The 17,711-nt window shown below is 43.5% G+C and overlaps 1 protein-coding gene across 22 annotated transcripts in view; it reads left to right on the forward strand.

The window, feature by feature from the left end:
* UBE4B (ubiquitination factor E4B) overlaps positions 1 to 15,893 on the forward strand; it is a 125,952-nt gene extending 110,059 nt beyond the window's left edge. For 15 of the 22 annotated variants that reach the window (XM_081489367.1, XM_081489369.1, XM_081489377.1 and 12 more), the window contains 5 exons: positions 3,984 to 4,118; positions 7,111 to 7,302; positions 13,315 to 13,489; positions 14,051 to 14,197; positions 14,522 to 15,893. In XM_081489367.1, coding sequence (XP_081345493.1) covers positions 3,984 to 4,118; positions 7,111 to 7,302; positions 13,315 to 13,489; positions 14,051 to 14,197; positions 14,522 to 14,583 — 711 coding nt within the window. In that variant the 3' untranslated portion in view covers positions 14,584 to 15,893. Of the gene's footprint in view, positions 1 to 3,983; positions 4,119 to 5,100; positions 5,182 to 7,110; positions 7,307 to 13,314; positions 13,490 to 14,050; positions 14,198 to 14,521 lie in introns of all 22 variants that reach the window. The other 7 variants (XR_014053410.1, XR_014053406.1, XR_014053407.1 and 4 more) reach the window with 3 other exon arrangements.
* Positions 15,894 to 17,711: the final 1,818 nt, after the last annotated feature.

A 17,711-nucleotide genomic window follows, 5' to 3' on the forward strand; every position in this document is an offset into this window, starting at 1 on the left:
CTAGGGAATAAATCTCTAGAATTCTGTCTGCTAGACAAGAATTTGATTTGATCTTCTGTAGACAACTGTGTGAACAATCCTGAAGGACTCTGATAGAGTGTTTTTCCTTTCAATAGATCTTGTTTTTTTTATGTTCAGTTATAAATAGAAAAGAGGCTTGTCTTGCCAGGTTCCATGAGAAATGCTTGCTGTGCCGGCGGCCGCCTACTGCTGTCTCCTGACATTTATTGCAGTCGTTTAGGTGGTTCCCTGGTCAGTTACTAGGCCCTTGACAGCTATTGGTTGCCTCATATATTGGCTAGTTCTGTTCCTGGTCTTGTTAGATTCAAAATCAGAACTGCTTTCCAGAAAGTAGGGAGGACTACTTTTTTTTTGACTGGAAGTAGCATTCTCAAAATGAAAAAGTTACTGAGGTTCTCAAGTCGTAGAGTCAAAACTATCTTATGGTGGTTGTTCAGGCGCTCTGTCATTTCCGACTCTTTGCAACCCTGTGACTGTAGTCCACCGTGCTCCTCTGTCCTCAAACGTCGAGTGTTGAAACACATTGAGGAAGGTTTTCATTCCAAGTGTTCTCGCAGCTTTGATAAGAATTCTACATCTTACTCTAGCCAAAGTGCTTCAACTACAGACTTCACCCTTTTAGGGGGTTTCACCCAGAGTCCATGATTTCTGAATTTGTCTGGAGTCCTTGCCAACATGCTCCTCAAACCCCTTTAATTGTATTCATGAGATAATGCAGTGGTTGTCATCTTTTCCCACCCTTTTGATACACTTTGTCCTTCTCATCACTCTCATATTCATTTTTAAACACACCTTAAACTACTTTGCTCCGGGGCCTCCAAAACCCTCCTCCTCTGCACTCTGTTTCACACAGGCTGCAGTCAGCCCTGCTCCTGAGCCTCCACATGCCCCAGATGGCTCTAAGACAATCCTCCGAAGCTTACCAGTCCTTTGACTCCAATCTGGCCCAGTCCCCCAGCCCTTGCAGAATGTGCCAGGGAGACTGATGAGCTCTAGTTGAAAGAGCCCCAGCTTTGGAATCCAGTGGACCTGGGTTTGAGAACTGGCACTGCCACTCATTGAGTTCATCATCTCTGTTTCCTGGCCCGTAAGTCAGAGGTAGTTCCTGCCTTGAGGAAAACCGTGAGGAGAGATGGTGGATTGTGCGGACTGAGTTCAGGACCAGCCTGGAGAACATGTTCAGGATATTCAGCTCCTGTGGTTTTTTTTTTTTTGCTCCTGTGGTTTTATTTGCCTTGAGACACTCCTGTCCAAAATGCTGTACTTTCTGCTGTTAGGTGTTAAACTCTTACCCATCCTTTTAAGGAGATCTTGTCCAAATATCCCCTCATAGTTGGTTTCTCATTAGGGGAGCTGCAAAGTCTCACCTTTCTCTCTGCTCCTGTGATACCCACTTGATGTCGCTCATGATGCCAGTGCTGGACCAGCTTATGCTGTTGATGTTGGGATGTTGTTCTGCAGCACATTGTCTTGTCCAGGGCCAGTGCTTATCATAAGAGCTTTTGTTTATGAGGCGACTGAGCACATACTATTGATTTTTTCTGTGTTAATGGATGGGAAAAGGCCATAAATAATCCCTGACGAATGCTTTTTCAGAAATCAGTCCTACTTGGCTTTGAAATCACTTCCTGCCTCCCCTCTCCCTGCCTGCTCCTCCCCAGTGCTCAGACCTCTCTTCTCTTTCCACACACGACTTTCCCTAGGTTGTGTGTTCCTTGGTGAGGGTGCTGGTTGGAGTTTTGGCGTAAGAGTAATTCTTTGTCAGGAGAGACTGTCCCAGATGCTGCAGGGCATCTCCAGCTCTTGCCCATTTAATGCCAGTAATGTGTCCCTCCTACCTCCAGTTATCAGGCAACCGGAAATACTCCCACATAGTACCTGATGCCCCCAGTTGAAAACAGCTGCAGGCCAATCTCATCTATTCCAAGGCTTTAACTGTCTGTATTCTAAAGACTCCAAAATGTGCCTCCCAAGCTCTGCTCACTCTTGATTCAGGCTTATGTAAGTAGATTCAGGCTTATGTAACCAGCTATTGATTTGCCTCTGCCCGGGGTTCTAATAGGATGTCCACTTGTGTCCAAACGTTGTTTTCCGGATCTCCTCTGCCCTGTCTCAGAAAATGAGGAGTGTGTTCTACTCAGTGCTCTGGCTCAGCACCTGTGGAGTCTTCCTTGATTCCTCTCGCTGTCTCAGCAAATGCCCCTGGGCTGTATCTCAAAATATATTCATTGTCTGACCTCTTCCCTTGTGGTCTCTCAGCCTTCACCCTTGCTGATGTCCACTCCAGAAGGATGGTGTTAAAATCTCAGTTGGCTTCACTTTTTTTTTTTCCTTCAGCCGTGCCTCACGGCATGTATAAATCTTAGTTCCCCAACCAGGAATCAAACCTGTGCCTCCTGGATTGCAAGTGCAGAGTCTCCACCACTGGACCACCACGGAAGTCCTCTGTCAACTTCTCATCTCTGCTCTGCTCATAGCCCTTCCAGACTTCCCAAATTCTCCCTGAGCATGCACTATCGGCCCTACCCTTCTCCCTTCACTCCTCTTCCCGGGCTACACCCACCTCCTTGCTTCTCCCCCAGCCAACAGGGCCTTTGCACTTGCTGTTCCCTCCACCTGGAGGGCTTTTACCCTGGATTTTTGCTGACTCACTTCCTTTGCTGCTGCTGCTGCTAAGTCTCTTCAGTCGTGTCCGACTTGGTGCGACCCCATAGACGGCAGCCCACCGGGCTCCCCCGTCCATAGGACTCTCCAGGCAAGAGTACTGGAGTGGGTTGCCATTTCCTTCTCCAAGCTACCTTCTTAAATGTCACCTCCTCAGAGAGGCCTTCCCTGACCACCTTTTCCAGAGTAGCACCCTGACCCCAGCACACTCTTCCTCCTTGCTACCTTGCTTTATTTTTCTTAATCATTATCAGACTTATTAAACATCTGTTTGGGTGGGTGTCTGTTTATTGTTTGTCTCTCTAACTGGAATCTAAGCTCCATGAGGTAGGGAGCCTTCTTGGTCATATTCTATGCTCCATCCCCTAACAGAGGCCAGGCCTGTGATTGATGAATGAGCAAGACACCCAGACACACATTGAGGTGGTTCTCACTTTGCTGTTCTTCCAATCCCCCTGCTTCACCTTTCATTCCTGTCCAGAGGGCAGTGGGCAGGTCGTGCAACACTGATGCAGGTTCTCCTCCGGGCACTTTCCTAGGGTGTACTGGTGTGGCTCCATCAGCTCTTCCAGCTGTTTTCCCTCCCCCAACACAAAGTAAGCTGGCCTCTGAGCAACTGGAAGAATATAAACCCATCCTGATATTTCTATGTTTTATTCCTTGCAGAGCCTTCTCTGCTCCATCTTACTTTACCCATGAGTCAAATCCACCTTGTTATCTCATGTTCCAGCCTCTGTCAGAGGAGGAGGAGGATGGAGCCTGAGGCAAGCACGCTGACAGTTGTAAAGGTTGACAGCCTGACTGGTGTGGAAAGATGTGGTTCAAAAGCTTAGCCATCTCCAGGCCCTTGGTGTCATGGCAAAACCTACAGACTTCAGTGTCATAGCATAACAGATCTCATGTTTTCAAAATAATGATGACTAAGTAAAGGTTGTTATTAAGGACAATGAACGTGCTTTATTAGGCCCCAGTGTGTATCAAGCACATCACTTATTTCATCCTGCAGAGAGGTTGATGGCGACTTCTTTTTGTCATTGAGGAAACTGAGTCTTGTGTACGTTAAATCATGTGCCAGGTTCACCTTCTTCAAAGTCCTAAGGATGTCTGATGACAAAAGGAATAAACCTCAGTAATCTGGAGCATTTGCCATACAGGTGGTTCTGTGATTCCCCAAATCTGTTGGCTGTATTACACACTTCCCTAGTTATGAGCTGACTGTATTTTTCCCTTGCGCTTGGAGCTTGGTGGGCTGGCAACTAGTACTGAGATGTGTCTGGCATTTGATCGTTGTTCCCCAGGATCAGCAGCAGGCTCGCCAGTCCCAGCTCGCTCAGGACGAGCGCGTTTCGCGCTCTTATCTTGCCCTGGCGACGGAGACCGTGGACATGTTCCATATCCTCACCAAGCAGGTCCAGAAGCCGTTCCTGAGACCTGTGAGTAGAACCTTGGGGGTATTTGTTTTGTCTGTTGGATTCAACATTCAGAGCCTATCAACTTAGAACTAAATATAGTCATCATTGAAATTCTGGGTGTTTTAGCATCATAGTCACCGATCAGTTAGATTCTGTCACTGAGTTTGTTCCAAGTTATGCTAATTGATACGCACAGCACTCTGTTGATACACTAAAGCCTGCAGGCAGTCACTTCTAATTCACTTTCTGCTGAGACAGCACATTGGATTATTAATGTTGAAGCTGTGGCATATTTTTATCATTATTGATTCCTGTGTTTTATTTATAAGAAAAGTATAAATTGACATCAATTGGAAATTAGAGTTTATTAAGTAGATAATTGACAGTATGTAAGATCTTTGGTTCTCTTCAGTGTAGCTTTGTTATGGTCAAGAAGTCAAAGGTTATTGAGAGCCTTAGTTAGGGTTTATGATAGGTCACTGGTAGACAGAATGTTTGGCTTTGACTTGATTGAAGAGACCTGGATCCTGTTTCTTAAGTCAAAGCTGAGAGGCAGAAATGAAAATCTCTGCTATGCTTTGACCACCCCTTCAACACACACACACACACACACACACACACACACACAGAGTTTAGAGGCGTTATAATGTGTCCACGACAAGGGTAGTGAGGAAGGCAAGAAAGGGACCTAAGATTTGGTAGTCCATTGTTCACATGGAAGCATGATTATAGTGGAATATAATTTTACTATGTATTTCCTCTAGTTTCCCTCTCTTTTTTAAAAAGAAATTTTTGGATGCACAGCATGTGGGATCTTAGTTCTCCAGGGATCAAACCCGTGCTCCCCGCAGTGGAAACACAGCCTCAGCCACTGGACCTCAGGAAAGTCCCCTCCCTGTTTACTCTTACCTTCAGGATCATCACCACACCCTGTCCTGGGTGCAGCTCACGAGATGGGTCCCCTCCCCTGTCCTCTTTCCGTTTCATGTCTTTTCATAAATAGATTTCAACACAGGAGCAGCAGAACCTGAAGCAAACAGTGCATCATTAAAAGCATAAGAACACGGCAACTCATTTAGACAAGGTATTTCAGACACTTGCTTCCCTTAAAGCCTTGCAAATGGAGTTTCTATAAACTTTTTCTGTAAAGGCCAGACAGTGAATAGTTTATATGTTGTGGGCCACACAGTCTCTGTCTCAGCTACTAACGCTGCTGTTACTGTGTTCCAGTAAGACTGCCTCAACTGAGGCATCAGGCCAGATGTGTCTTATAGCCCGGAATTTGCCAGTCCCTGCTCTAAGTCATGTTGTATTTTATGTTCAGGTGCTCCAAAGGCAGTGCCATGTGATTGTTTAGAGGGTCAGACACTATAAAAATTATTTGAGGGACTTCCCTGGTGGTCCGGTGGCTAAGATTCCGAGCTCCCTATACAGAGGGACCGGTCAGGGAACTGGATCCCGTATGCCCGAACTAAGAGTTCACATGCCTCAATGAATATCTAAGATCCCTTGTGCCACAGCTAAGACCCCACACAGCCAAACAGATAAATAAATAAAAAGAAATATTTTAAAAAATCATTTGAGACTAAATTATCATAAAGACTTTTTTAGCTCTAAATTCTTCATTTTTAAAGGAAATTATTGAAAGCTAAGTCTAATATTTTCATGTCAATTAAAATTAATTGTTTTCAAGATATACTAACTGATCTGAGCTGTCTGCACACATGGGTCATGGTCTTCTGCCCCCAGTCTTTGCCTCTACTTGCCATCATTTTTGTTTTTCCTTTGCTGTACTGTTTTCACCTTCTTGGCTGGTCTTGGCTGGTTAACACAAAACTTGACCACTTCAGAAAGAAAAATTACCAGTTATATTCTATTCTTAATCACTCTTTTATCTCGCAGTTTCTTAACAATTAAATATAGGGATACAGCGGGGAGAGAGAGGTGCAAGAGGGAGAGGATATATGTATAGCTGATTCACGTTGTACAGCAGAAACTGACACAGCATTATAAAGCAATTATCCTCCAATTTAAATTTTTTTTTAATAATTTAAAAGTTACAGATGTATTATCAAGACAAAATATTTGGAAAATGTTGTGGATCAGAAATGATAAGTGTTTGTAGAATAACAGTGTGGATATATTCATCTTAACCCAAGGGATGACATTCCATGATACTTCAGTGAAGAATAGTAGATTAAAGAATATATATTTATCAAAAAAAAATACAGGAGTACTTTACTTTGTGCAAGAGTAGGTCCTTTAAAAGCTAAGTTTAAGTTGAATTTGTATAGATCCAGTCATTAAATTTAATGAAAACCTTGTTCCTTAAAGAGAAGCCTTCAAGACTCATTTTTATGGCCACTGTTTAATACTCTCGAAGTGAGATTTTCCCCTCTCAGTTTTCCTTAAACAATGTATGCCCACCTGTAGTAGTGCTATATCATCTAGTGGGGTTATAGCATGTTATTTCATACTTATCTTCTAGTTGTTTCATTTGTTTTGTTTCACTGGCTTGATTTAAAACTATTCAAGACAGTTTTTATCTTCTCTTTTATATATCTCTGCTCTGTGCATCTGATAAATGAGAGTGGTGCCTATTGTCTAAACTGCCAGGAACTTTTGAAATTTATGAAAAAAATAATAACCTAAAATGATGGGTGAAAGAGCAGACTCAAACTTTTGTGACTTGTTTCTCAGCAAATTTGAAGTGATCATTGTTTTTATCATTAAAAACATAAATTTAAAGAAAAGGTTGCTTTTTTGGTGTTTATAAATATTTCATTAGGCTGCAGCATTCTATTAAGCATTAGAATTGTTGGATTAGAAATGGAGAGTAAAGAGAAGGCTGAATGGAATGTCCTTCTTCAGCTTATATGATATAGCACAGGTAAGGGATTCTTTGAATGTCTATCCTGCCAATTCCTGGCCCTCCAGTTGCTGAAAGGGGAGTGTTTGGTCCTCCTTACTTGACTTGACAGCTTGACTTGTCCCGTTATCCTGTGATTCCTAGGAACTTGGACCCCGATTGGCTGCGATGCTGAACTTCAATCTTCAGCAACTCTGTGGCCCGAAGTGCCGTGACCTGAAAGTTGAAAACCCCGAGAAATATGGCTTTGAACCAAAGAAGCTGTTGGACCAACTGACCGATATTTACTTGCAGCTGGACTGTGCCCGGTTCGCGAAAGCCATCGCTGATGACCAGGTCAGTGCCTGGGGGGCGGGCAACTTGAGTTTGCTTCCCTGTGGATGTCCCAGCAGACTCCGTGCACATCCCTCTGTTTCTGGATTTTCCCCACTGGAAATCAAGGAAGGGGACACTTTGCAAAATGTAGCTTGGGAAGTTTTTAGGATGTAAACAAATAACAGCCACAGCGGCGAGGAAACTTGTCTGGTGTAAATGGAGATGAACCGGTTATTTTGCTTTGGGTGTAAAGAGCAGATTTGGCTCTCAGATCCGTTTCCAGTTAAGTTTGTAACCCGTCTTGTTAAGGGCCTTGCTTAACAAATCTGTTAAGCTCAGAAGAAACTGTTTTCTCAGGGAGTCTCTTCAGCTTCAGTGCTGCTGTTAATTCTGTGGTTCCAGGTTTCAGACCTTGTTTGTTATTTTTACATCCTTCCCTCCCTTACTCCTTGGGTCCTGGTGATCACATCCATTTTGTGGTTTTCATTTCCACAGCTTCCAATTTAGTTCCAGCAACCCCAGTCCAGCCTTGATTTTTAATTTTTCAGAATCTTTAATTTTTCAGAATCTACAGGGCTTCTTCTCCCTCCACGTTCCTCTGTCCTGCAGCATCTTCCGCACCTTAGTAGCTAATGGTTATTAACCGCATGTCAGGGTTTAACCACCTTTCATGTTTTCACTTGTGACCCTCACAAAATCCTGCGATACGGGGTCCCTTGGATTCCTCGTGCCCTCGGAGGCACACAGAGGTTAGAGAGCCACACGGTTAGCGTGGGGCAGAGACAGGGCTCCTCCCCAGTGTCTGCCCTGAGTCCCTGTCCTCAACTTCTCTGCTCTCCGCTTAAAATGCCCCAGCGTTCCATGTTCATTTCCATCTCTCCATCTTTGTTCACATTGTTTTTCCAGATATTACTCACCTCTCAGGGTAACTGTCACTAGGAATTCCAGAAGGTTTGTTGTTGTTGTTTATTTATTTATTGGCTGCCCTGCATGGCATGTGGGATCTTAGTTCCCTAACCAGGGATCGATCCTGCATCTCCTGCATTGGAAGCACGGCATCGTAACCACTGGACCACCAAGGAAGTCCCCTCCAGGAGGTTTTTTACTTACATATCATCTAAAGGTCAAAATAGGGAAATTGCAGGTCCTTTTTTGTTTTTTTCCAGTAAAAGCTTTATTGAGACATATGTCACATACGTAGTAGGTACTTTTAGATGTAAGCAGGAGATGTGGTCTTGACAGAGTGCCTGCAATGGAAAAAAACCACATGTCTAAAGCAGTTTCTCCACAAAAAAGTAGTGATAAAGAAACAGGTTAGGTGTTTGCAGTTATTGTGAGGAGATGCTAAAATGATTCTCCTGTCTGCGACTGTATAATACTGCACATATTGAAAAATGGAAGATAAACGGTAGTCTTAGGAGGGATAGGAAATGGAAACGCTGGCCATATGAGCTCAGGACATTTGCCTTGGGCAGCAGGCCAACTAGAATGGCGCCTCTCAGCCCAGCCAGAGGTCAGGTATGAGAAGTCCCCAGGGACTCTTCCACTCTTACAGTCAGGGACTCCAAAGGGTCGTTAGCCTGCTCCCTCTTCTGGTAGGTTTTACTGTGGCCGCCACAAGACAAGAAGTTAATGTAACACAAAGTTTGCAGTGTGGATGAACACAGCATACCCAGTGAGACAGTGAAGACCAAAGGAGTGCTTCCTGCTGCTTTCCTTGGTGACCAGTAAACCATCCACACTCCCTGGTGTAACGCCCATGGATTATGGTGGTGGCCTATGGTGGCACTCAGGTCTGCTTGAATGTCTCAGTGGCCCTGTTCTTCCAGACCCTTGAAGCTAGCACACAAGTGCTGGTGACACCATGGAGAGAAGAACGCTTTTTAAGTGGTTTTTTGCTGTGTTGTACAGTGTGATGTTTGTCTCGATTTTTGGACACTTTCCATTTATGTTGGCTGTAAGCCAATAAGGGGCCTGCCAACTGGATTGTTTCGGGAGAGAGTCTGGGTGGCGGGGAGGGGCGGAAGGATGGAAGACTGGAAGGCTCCAGGGAGGTGGTGGCACTTTGTCATCTCCTTTGAGGGCGGTGCTGTTGATTTGCTCTGGTTCCATCTGGTGTGTCTTATTTTCCTGGAAAGACGAAAGGAAGAAGAAAGTGGCGGCCAAGCAAGAAAAGAGCAGAGAGCCTTCCACGCACAACAGCGGGTAGAAGACAGGTGCCCAGGACAGGTGACAGGAGACACCAGTACAAGGAGCCCTGAGCTTTACACTCAGGTCTGAGCAGAGAGCCCCCTGGTCAGGGTGGGAGGAAGCGAGGCAGGCAACAGGACAGCTGTGCCCAAAGCCCGGAGAGCCCAGGAGAAGAGAGGTCCTAGCCTGACTTGGGAGCCGTGTCCATGTCTGCATCTCCCTGTGCTTTCCAGACAGATGGATGGCAATCTGATGCTCCTGGAGCACTGTCTGTTAACACCATGTTTCGTGAAAAAATAATGATAGTAAAGAACCCACCTGAAATCTCACTCCTCCCAAGCATCTTTTTTTTTTTTTAATTGAGGTGAAAGTCACATAACACAAAATGAACCATGTTGAAGTGTATAATCCATTGGCATTTATTACATTCACAGTGTTGGGACAGCCATCCCCTCTCTCTAGTTACAGAACATTCTATCACTCCCATAAGGAAGTCCTGTATCCATTAAGCAGCCACTATCCCATCTCACCCCAGCCCCTAGCAACCACTAAACTGCTTTCTGTCTTTTACCTTTTATATTTGTCTATTTGCCTATTCTGGATATTTCATAAAATGGAATGATACAGTGTCTGTAACTTTTTGTATCTGGCTTCTTTCACGTAGCATGTTTTTAAGGTTCGTCTATGTTATACATGCATCAGTACCTAGTTCCTTTTTTTTAACATTTATTTATTTTTGGCTTTGCTGGATCTTCATTGCCACACATGGGCTTTTTTCTAGTTGTGGAGAGCAGGGGCTACTCTCTAGTTGCGGTGCACAGGCTTCTCATTTCAGTGGCTTCTGTTGTTGTGGAACATGGTGACATGTTGACTTCACGTGTTGCAGCACATGGGCTATAGAGCGCAGGCTTGGTAGTTGCAACACATGGGGCTTAGTTGCCCTGTGGCATAAGGGATCCTGCTGGCCCAGAGTTTGAACCCATGTCTCCTGGTGGCTCAGACTGTGAAGAATCTGCCTGCAATGTGGGAGACCAGGGTTTGATCCCTGGGTCGGGAAGATCCCCTGAAGAAGGAAATGTCTACCCACTCCAGTATTCTGGCCTGGAGAATTCCATGGACAAAGGAGCCTGGTGGGCTACAGTTCGTGGGGTCGCAAAGAGTCAGACAAAGTATTTGTGTGAGTACCTATTTTCAATTCTTTGGGATATACTTAGGAGTAGAATTTCTAAGTCATATGGTAATTCTGTGTTTAACAGTCCCACGAGTACTGTACAAGGGTTCTAATTTCTCCACATCCTCACCAACACTTGCTATTTTCTGGTGTTCTTTTTGTTTTGTTTTGTTTTTAATAGACACCCTAGTGGGAGTGAAGTGGTATTTCACTGTAGTTTTGATTTGCATTTCTGTAATGACAAGTGCTTGCTGGCCATTTGTATATCTTTTTTGGAGAATTGTATATTCAAGTCCTTCATCCATTTTTTTTTTTCGTCTTAGCTGCACCAAGTGGCTTGTGAGATCTTAGTTCACCGACCAGGGATTGAACCCAGGCCCTCGGTAGTAAAAGCATGGAGTCCTAAACACTGGACCACCAGGAAATTCCCCTTTATCCATTTTTGAAATTGGATTCTTTCTATTTTGTTCTTTATATATTCTGTGTGAGTTCTCTAATACTTTCTGGATACTAGACCTACATCAGATACATAATTTGCGGATATTTTTATGTCTAATTTTGTAGCCATTCTGTATGATCCTTGAGGTCAAGAAAAACATCTTGGCTTCCTCTCCAGCCCCATTCATGCTGAACTTGAAGCAGCAGCTCAGTAATCTATATGTGTTTGATTAATTGATGCTGCTGCTCTTTGACACTGAATGCCATGTCCCCTTATCATACGTGCCCTTTGATTTCTGATAATGTTTATCCACTGCTCTATCTTAGAAGTTGACTCAACAGCAGGCACAAGTCAGTCGGTTAAAAACGCAATCATCTTTTTTAGGGGGTGCCGCATGGCATGTGGGATTGTAGTTCCCTGACCAGGGATCAAACCAATATCCCCTACATTGGGAGCAGAGGATGTTTAATCACTGGACTGCCAGGAAAGACCAAAATTTCTTGTGAGAAATAGAGTGGGTGATGTTTTCAAGAACACCGGATGGACTGAGGCCTTCAAGGTGAATCATCACAGTAGTGTGGACAGCAGCAGCCACCCTGTGCAAAGTTTTTGCCCTTTCAGCATCTGACTGTGAACTTCTGGTTGTTTATTTCCCTGTGAAGTGAAAATCACTCAGTCGTGTCTGACTCTTTGCGACCCCATGGACTATACAGTCCATGGAATTCTCCAGGCCAAAATACTGGAGTGGGTAGCTGTTCCCTTTTCCAGCAGATTTTCCCAACCCAGAAATCAAACTGGGGTCTCCTGCATTGCAGGCAGATTCTTTACTAACTGAGCTATCAAGGAAGCCCTAGGGGATGGGGACTGTGGCTTACCTGGCTCATAGTAAGTAGATACCAAATAAAGTATCTGTTGAACTAAAGTAGTAATTTAGTTTCAGAAAACTGTAACTATTATTGCTAGGCCCAGGCAAAAAAAAAAGCACTTAGTCCTTTGTTCTTTTCCCACATGGATTGAATAAGGGGCATGGGTGTGTGTGGAGAGAGTGAGCGTGTGCACTTACTTAGAAACTGAAGTTAAAAAAAGGATAGAAGGAAGACTGAGGACTTTCAATCCAGCATTCTGAGAAAACGCAAGTACTAAGATGAATTCATCCCACAGATGTATGTTCTTGTGAATCCTTGTTTAGAAATCACAGGTCACTGATTTAATCATTCCCTGCCTATCTTTGTATCACTAAAGTGGCACGTGGCCAGTGTTTTTGCCTAAACGCCAAATAATATGATATACTTTGCTCTTTTGAAATGGCAGTGATTGATATAAATTAGGCACCTGTAGGGTAGGTGTTACTACCTGCATTTTACACCCAAAGAGACTGGGGCTAAGGAGAGTTAGAGCCTTGCCTAAAACCACACAGTGGGAAGATGGTGAAGCCAGCTTTGAAGTCCAGGGTCGCCTGGATCTGTGGTGGGGCTTGCCCTGTAGGTCATCCGTCCCACTCTCACAGGCATAATCCCTGTCTGCTCCCATCAGCAGAGCTTCTGACATTTAATAGCATTAAACTAAAAGATCTTAAAGAAGCATCAAAGAATGGGAGAAAGCTCCTGTTGATTATAAACTCTATTTGAGTTGTTTTCACCATGTTTACCTTTAGGGAAAAGAACTGACCTGTCTACCTCCTCTTGCAGGGTATTGGGTCTCTGTGTGCTGTGCTTAGTCCTTCAGTTATGTCCAACTCTTTGTGACCCATGAACTGTAGCCCGCCAGGCTCCTCTGTCCATGGGGATTCTCCAGGCAAGAACACTGGAGTGGGTTGCCATGCCTTCCTCCAGGGGGTCTTCCCAGCCCAGAGATTGAACCCAGGTCTCCCACGTTGCAGGCGGATTCTTTACCTTCTGAGTGCCTTGCGAGGACTGAACTAGACTAGATTTCCTTTTCTTTTTAATATTAAAATTTTAAGAGAAATGCATGTTTGCTGTAAAAGTAATTAATTTTTTTTTTTAATTCCTCTCATTTGCCTCAGTCCTAAAACCCCTTCCAGAAGTAATGACCTTGTACAGTTTGGTTTGGATTAGCCCAGTCTTTATGTATTTATAGCCATGTCAAAGTATATTCATATATACTTATATAATTTTAGGGCTTTTTTAGAAAACAGAGCCTACTTTGGATGTTTTCTGCAGGTTGCTTTTTTCCATTTATATTTACGTCTCACATTGTCTTTCCTCGTTTGCAGAGATCCTACAGCAAAGAGTTGTTTGAAGAAGTTATTTCAAAAATGCGGAAGGCGGGAATCAAATCCACCATAGCGATAGAGAAGTTCAAGCTTCTGGCCGAGAAAGTAGAGGAGATTGTGGCTAAGAATGCACGCGCAGAAATTGACTACAGTGACGCCCCAGACGAGTTCAGAGGTGAGTGGACCTGCTTTTCTTATACCAAATTCTTTGATTTAACCTGAAACCTGTAACATTAGAAGATGTTCTCTGCTCTCCTTGCTTTTTGAGACTCTTGGTCTGAAATTGAAATTACCATTGCCTACTTTTAGTTCATATTATAAATGACAAGGGGAAATAAATCCTTAGCCTGATTTCAAACCAGATAACAGCCCTGAAAATTCTAAGGTCAGCCTTGCCTTTGCAGGCAGGGATTCGTATGTTCAAAGAATTGTGATGAGTACTAAGAGGAAGGGTTGATTCTAGCCATCCACCTTCGCTGCTTGCTGCTGTGTCTATCTTAGTCTTTTTTTCTCTAATCTTTCCTCCCAGGAGCTGACAAAAAGATGCTTTCCCCTCTGCAAAAGGTCAAGTGTGTGCTTTTATCTAATGCTGATTTCCTTCTAAACTTGGGGGCCTGGTCAGGGCCATTTGGTTGCTGTTCCTATTTTTCACTGATAGGAGGGACTTTGTTTTGTATTCTTTTTCAGTTTTAGGCACTATTGTTTGATTAGAATTTGCTTTGCCTTGTCTCTGTAGACCCTCTAATGGACACCCTGATGACTGACCCCGTGCGGCTGCCCTCTGGCACCATCATGGACCGCTCCATCATCCTGCGGCACTTGCTGAACTCCCCCACGGACCCCTTCAACCGACAGACGCTGACAGAGAGCATGCTGGAACCAGGTAGAGGAGGGCAGAGCTTGAACTGCAGAGCCTACACCTGTCCCGACTAGTGAGGCCAAAAATCCTATATCAGAGACTAACCAAAAGGGGGAAATGTTAACAAATCCAGACACTCCATGGTTTCTGACACTTCGTAACGGAAAAGACACAAAACATTCTTTGCTCTTTTCCACTATAGAATTCCAGTCTTTACTATTCATGTCCTCTTCCTCAGTCTTCAGTTCCGTGAGGGTATAAATGGCACTTTCTTTACACTGAACTGCAGGCATCATCTCTCAGGAAAAGCCCATCCAGGGCATTAATTCTTTCCTTTTCTTTTCTCAGTGCCAGAACTGAAAGAACAGATTCACGCCTGGATGAGAGAGAAACAGAACAGTGATCACTAAACCACCCTGCCTGCCCATCTTCTGCTGGAAACAGCCAGGGCCAGCGAGGCAAACCGGAGCGATGGCGCACGTGCTGTTCAAACATTGGAGGCAAAATACACCATGAGCCCACCCAGAGCGACCAAACGGTGGCGACCTGAAAGGACGTGAACAAGAGGAGGAGCCCAATTCCTGTACATATATTTAAGTGACAAATGTGGTCAAAAGCTTGAAGGACACATTTGATGATTGCTTGTGTAATAGAGCACGTCCTTCATATGTCACAATTTGGGGCTTTTGCAGCAGAAGTCTTTTAGTGATTGATGACGAATGGGTCTGGGCAGCATCCCTTTCATCTTTTTTTTTCCCCCCTAAATCCAGTATCCATTGATTTTGATTGTGATTAGAGAACCTTGGACATTTTGCTGCTAAAGAATCTACCCCCTCCCACCCTCTTCCTGATCCTACTTGCACTGCTGTGGAATTTTTTTTTTTTAAGTGAAGCAAAAACAAAAATAAACTCCTTTCCTTAGCCCTCCAAACATATATTCTGTGAGATAACTGTGCCTGCAACAAGTGTTAATCCCGGGATCGTATTTTTATATCATATTCACGTATTTGTTTTTTTAATTGGTGTTAGATGACATGATTAATAAAAGAGGCAAGATATTTTCAGAATTTGAATTTTAGTTTTTATTTTTTTTTTCTTTTGAAATGTCCCTTAATTTTTTTTTTTTTTAATTATTCTAAACAAAATGAAGAGTATCTTATTGCTCTGGTCCTTATAGTAAGTCAGGAATCTGAGGAACAGCTGCAGCAAAGGAAGCATTTAAGTGTACCAGGATTTCATGTCTTATGGTTTGGGTGTTGGGGGGGGCTGGGTTTTTCTTTTAATGCTCTGTGACATTTCAAAATCTTTACAGTTATTCTATGAGGGTAAATAAATTCCTCAACCCTTGAGTCTCTGAGTTCAAGGCAGGGTGGTTTGTATGGATGTGTCCTGTGGGGCTTGGCCTTACCAAAGCAAAAAAGGGTGCGAGAAATGTGGAAGTATGTCTGCTTGTAAAACACACACACAGAGACACATACACCCACACACACGCACATAAACATAAAAGACTTTTTGTATTACTGCTCCCTACTTACCATACTTGAATTCTTGAATTTCCTTTGGGGTAAAAGAGGGTTTGAAACCATAAAGTGTTTTGAAGAAATGAATTCTACAAAAACATACTTTCTTTTTCTTTTCCTTTTTCTCCCCCGCCGCTCCACAGACAGTGTCCTCTGTTCAATTCCTAACGCAAACTACAATAAATGGTGATACACATTCAGAAGGAATCTTCTTTGAGTCTCTTCTTTTTGTGGAAAACAAAGGGGTGGGTGAAGAGCAAGAGCCAAATGTGTTCGTATGTCATGCACAATCTTTACCAGAGCCAGTTGCTATTTTTAAAAGAAACCTCTCCTATGTGTCAGTCTTGGTGTTCCAGCATGTCTTGGTTCTCATGTCACTGCTTATTCGAGGGGGTTGACTTTGCAATGTTCAGTCTCTTTGGTTCTCAGGTGGTTACTCTATTACAAATATCTTTTCGCTGACCTTTAAAATTTGTACTCGTGTGCTAACCATCTCGTGAACATCATCTTAGGCACTACAGTTGATAAAACTTTGCCTAACAGCTTGTGAAATAAGAGAAAGTGTTTCTGCAAAATTTGCTGTGTGCCGAGCTCTGCCAAAGCCTGTACGTTGATGGTTTCATTCTCTAAGATGATACTCTCATCTTTGTTTTTTTTTCAGCAGATCAAAGTGAGGAGTATGGAGGGGTTTGGTCATTTGCCAGATGTCACCTGTTCAGTTAGTAGAAGAGCAGGTGTCCCGGCTCCAAAGTCCTTGCCCCACCCCCCCTCACCACTTTTAATGTTATCCTATTCTTCTATCCTTGGAAGGAAAGCTATGACAAACCTAGACAGTGTATTTAAAAGCAGAGACATCACTTTGCCAACAAAGGTCTGTATAATCAAAGGTATGGTTTTTCTAGTAGTCATGTATGATGTGAGAGTTGGATCGTAAAGAAGGCTGAATGCCAAAGAATTGATGCTTTTGAATTGTGGTGCTGGAGAAGATTCATGAGAGTTCCCTGGACAACATGGAGATCAAACCAGTCAATCCTAAAGGAGATCAACCCGGAATATTCATTGGAAGGACTGATGGCTGAAGCTGAAGCTCCAGTACTTCGGCTACCTGATGTGAAGAGCCGACTCATGAGAAAAGACCCTAATGTGGAGAAAGATAAAAGGCAGGAGGAGAAGGAAGTGACAGAGGACGAAATGGTTGTATGTCATAACCTACTGAATGAACATGGATTTGAGCAAACTGGGAGCTAGTGAAGGACAGGGAAGCCTGGTGTGCTGCAGTCCATAGAGTCACAAAGATTCGGACACGACTGAGTGACTGAACAATGACAACTGTCCTTACAACAACAATAATTCTATCTTGTGAAATGACTTCTCATATTCCTCTGATGATATTAGTGGTGGCTTCTGGAATTTTGTATTACTGTGTAGTTTCTCTTCCAAGTTCCTTTGGCCTTTGTTTTTCTGTTGTTTTTTGTTTGTTTTGTATTTTAATATTTATTTGGCTGTGCCAGGTCTTAGTTGCAGGATGTGAGATCTAATTCCCTGAGCAGGGGTCAAACCTGGACCTCCTGCATTGGGAGGGTACAGTCTTAGCCACCACATCACCAGAGAAGTCCCCTTTGGCCTTTGTTTAATCTCTTTTATGTTACAGGATTCCTCAAATACATAATGCTATTTACCTATCTGTATTAATAGAGTAGACTGAGAATCTGGGTTAACTTTTTGTATGCCAATTGGTAGAACTTCTTCGATAGTAGTGCTCACATTTCTTAAGCTTTGCTGGGGTTTGCAGCATAAATCATCCCCTTCTGGCTTTTCCTTACTTTGGGATTAGGTTTCACCTTGCTTTGGTTTGTTAAAATTGTTCATCACTTCTTTCATTTTGGCCGTGCCAGGTGGAGCATATGGGATCTTTGTTCCCTGACCAGGGATTGAACACATGCCCCCTGCAATGGAAGCGTGGAGTCTTAACCCCTGGACCACCAGGGAAGTCCTTGTAGCCACTATTCTACCACTTT

The sequence above is a fragment of the Giraffa tippelskirchi genome, chromosome 5 (genome assembly GCF_054371585.1).
Source record: "Giraffa tippelskirchi isolate mGirTip1 chromosome 5, T2T-mGirTip1v1.2.pri, whole genome shotgun sequence".
NCBI classification, from domain to species: Eukaryota; Metazoa; Chordata; class Mammalia; order Artiodactyla; family Giraffidae; genus Giraffa; species Giraffa tippelskirchi.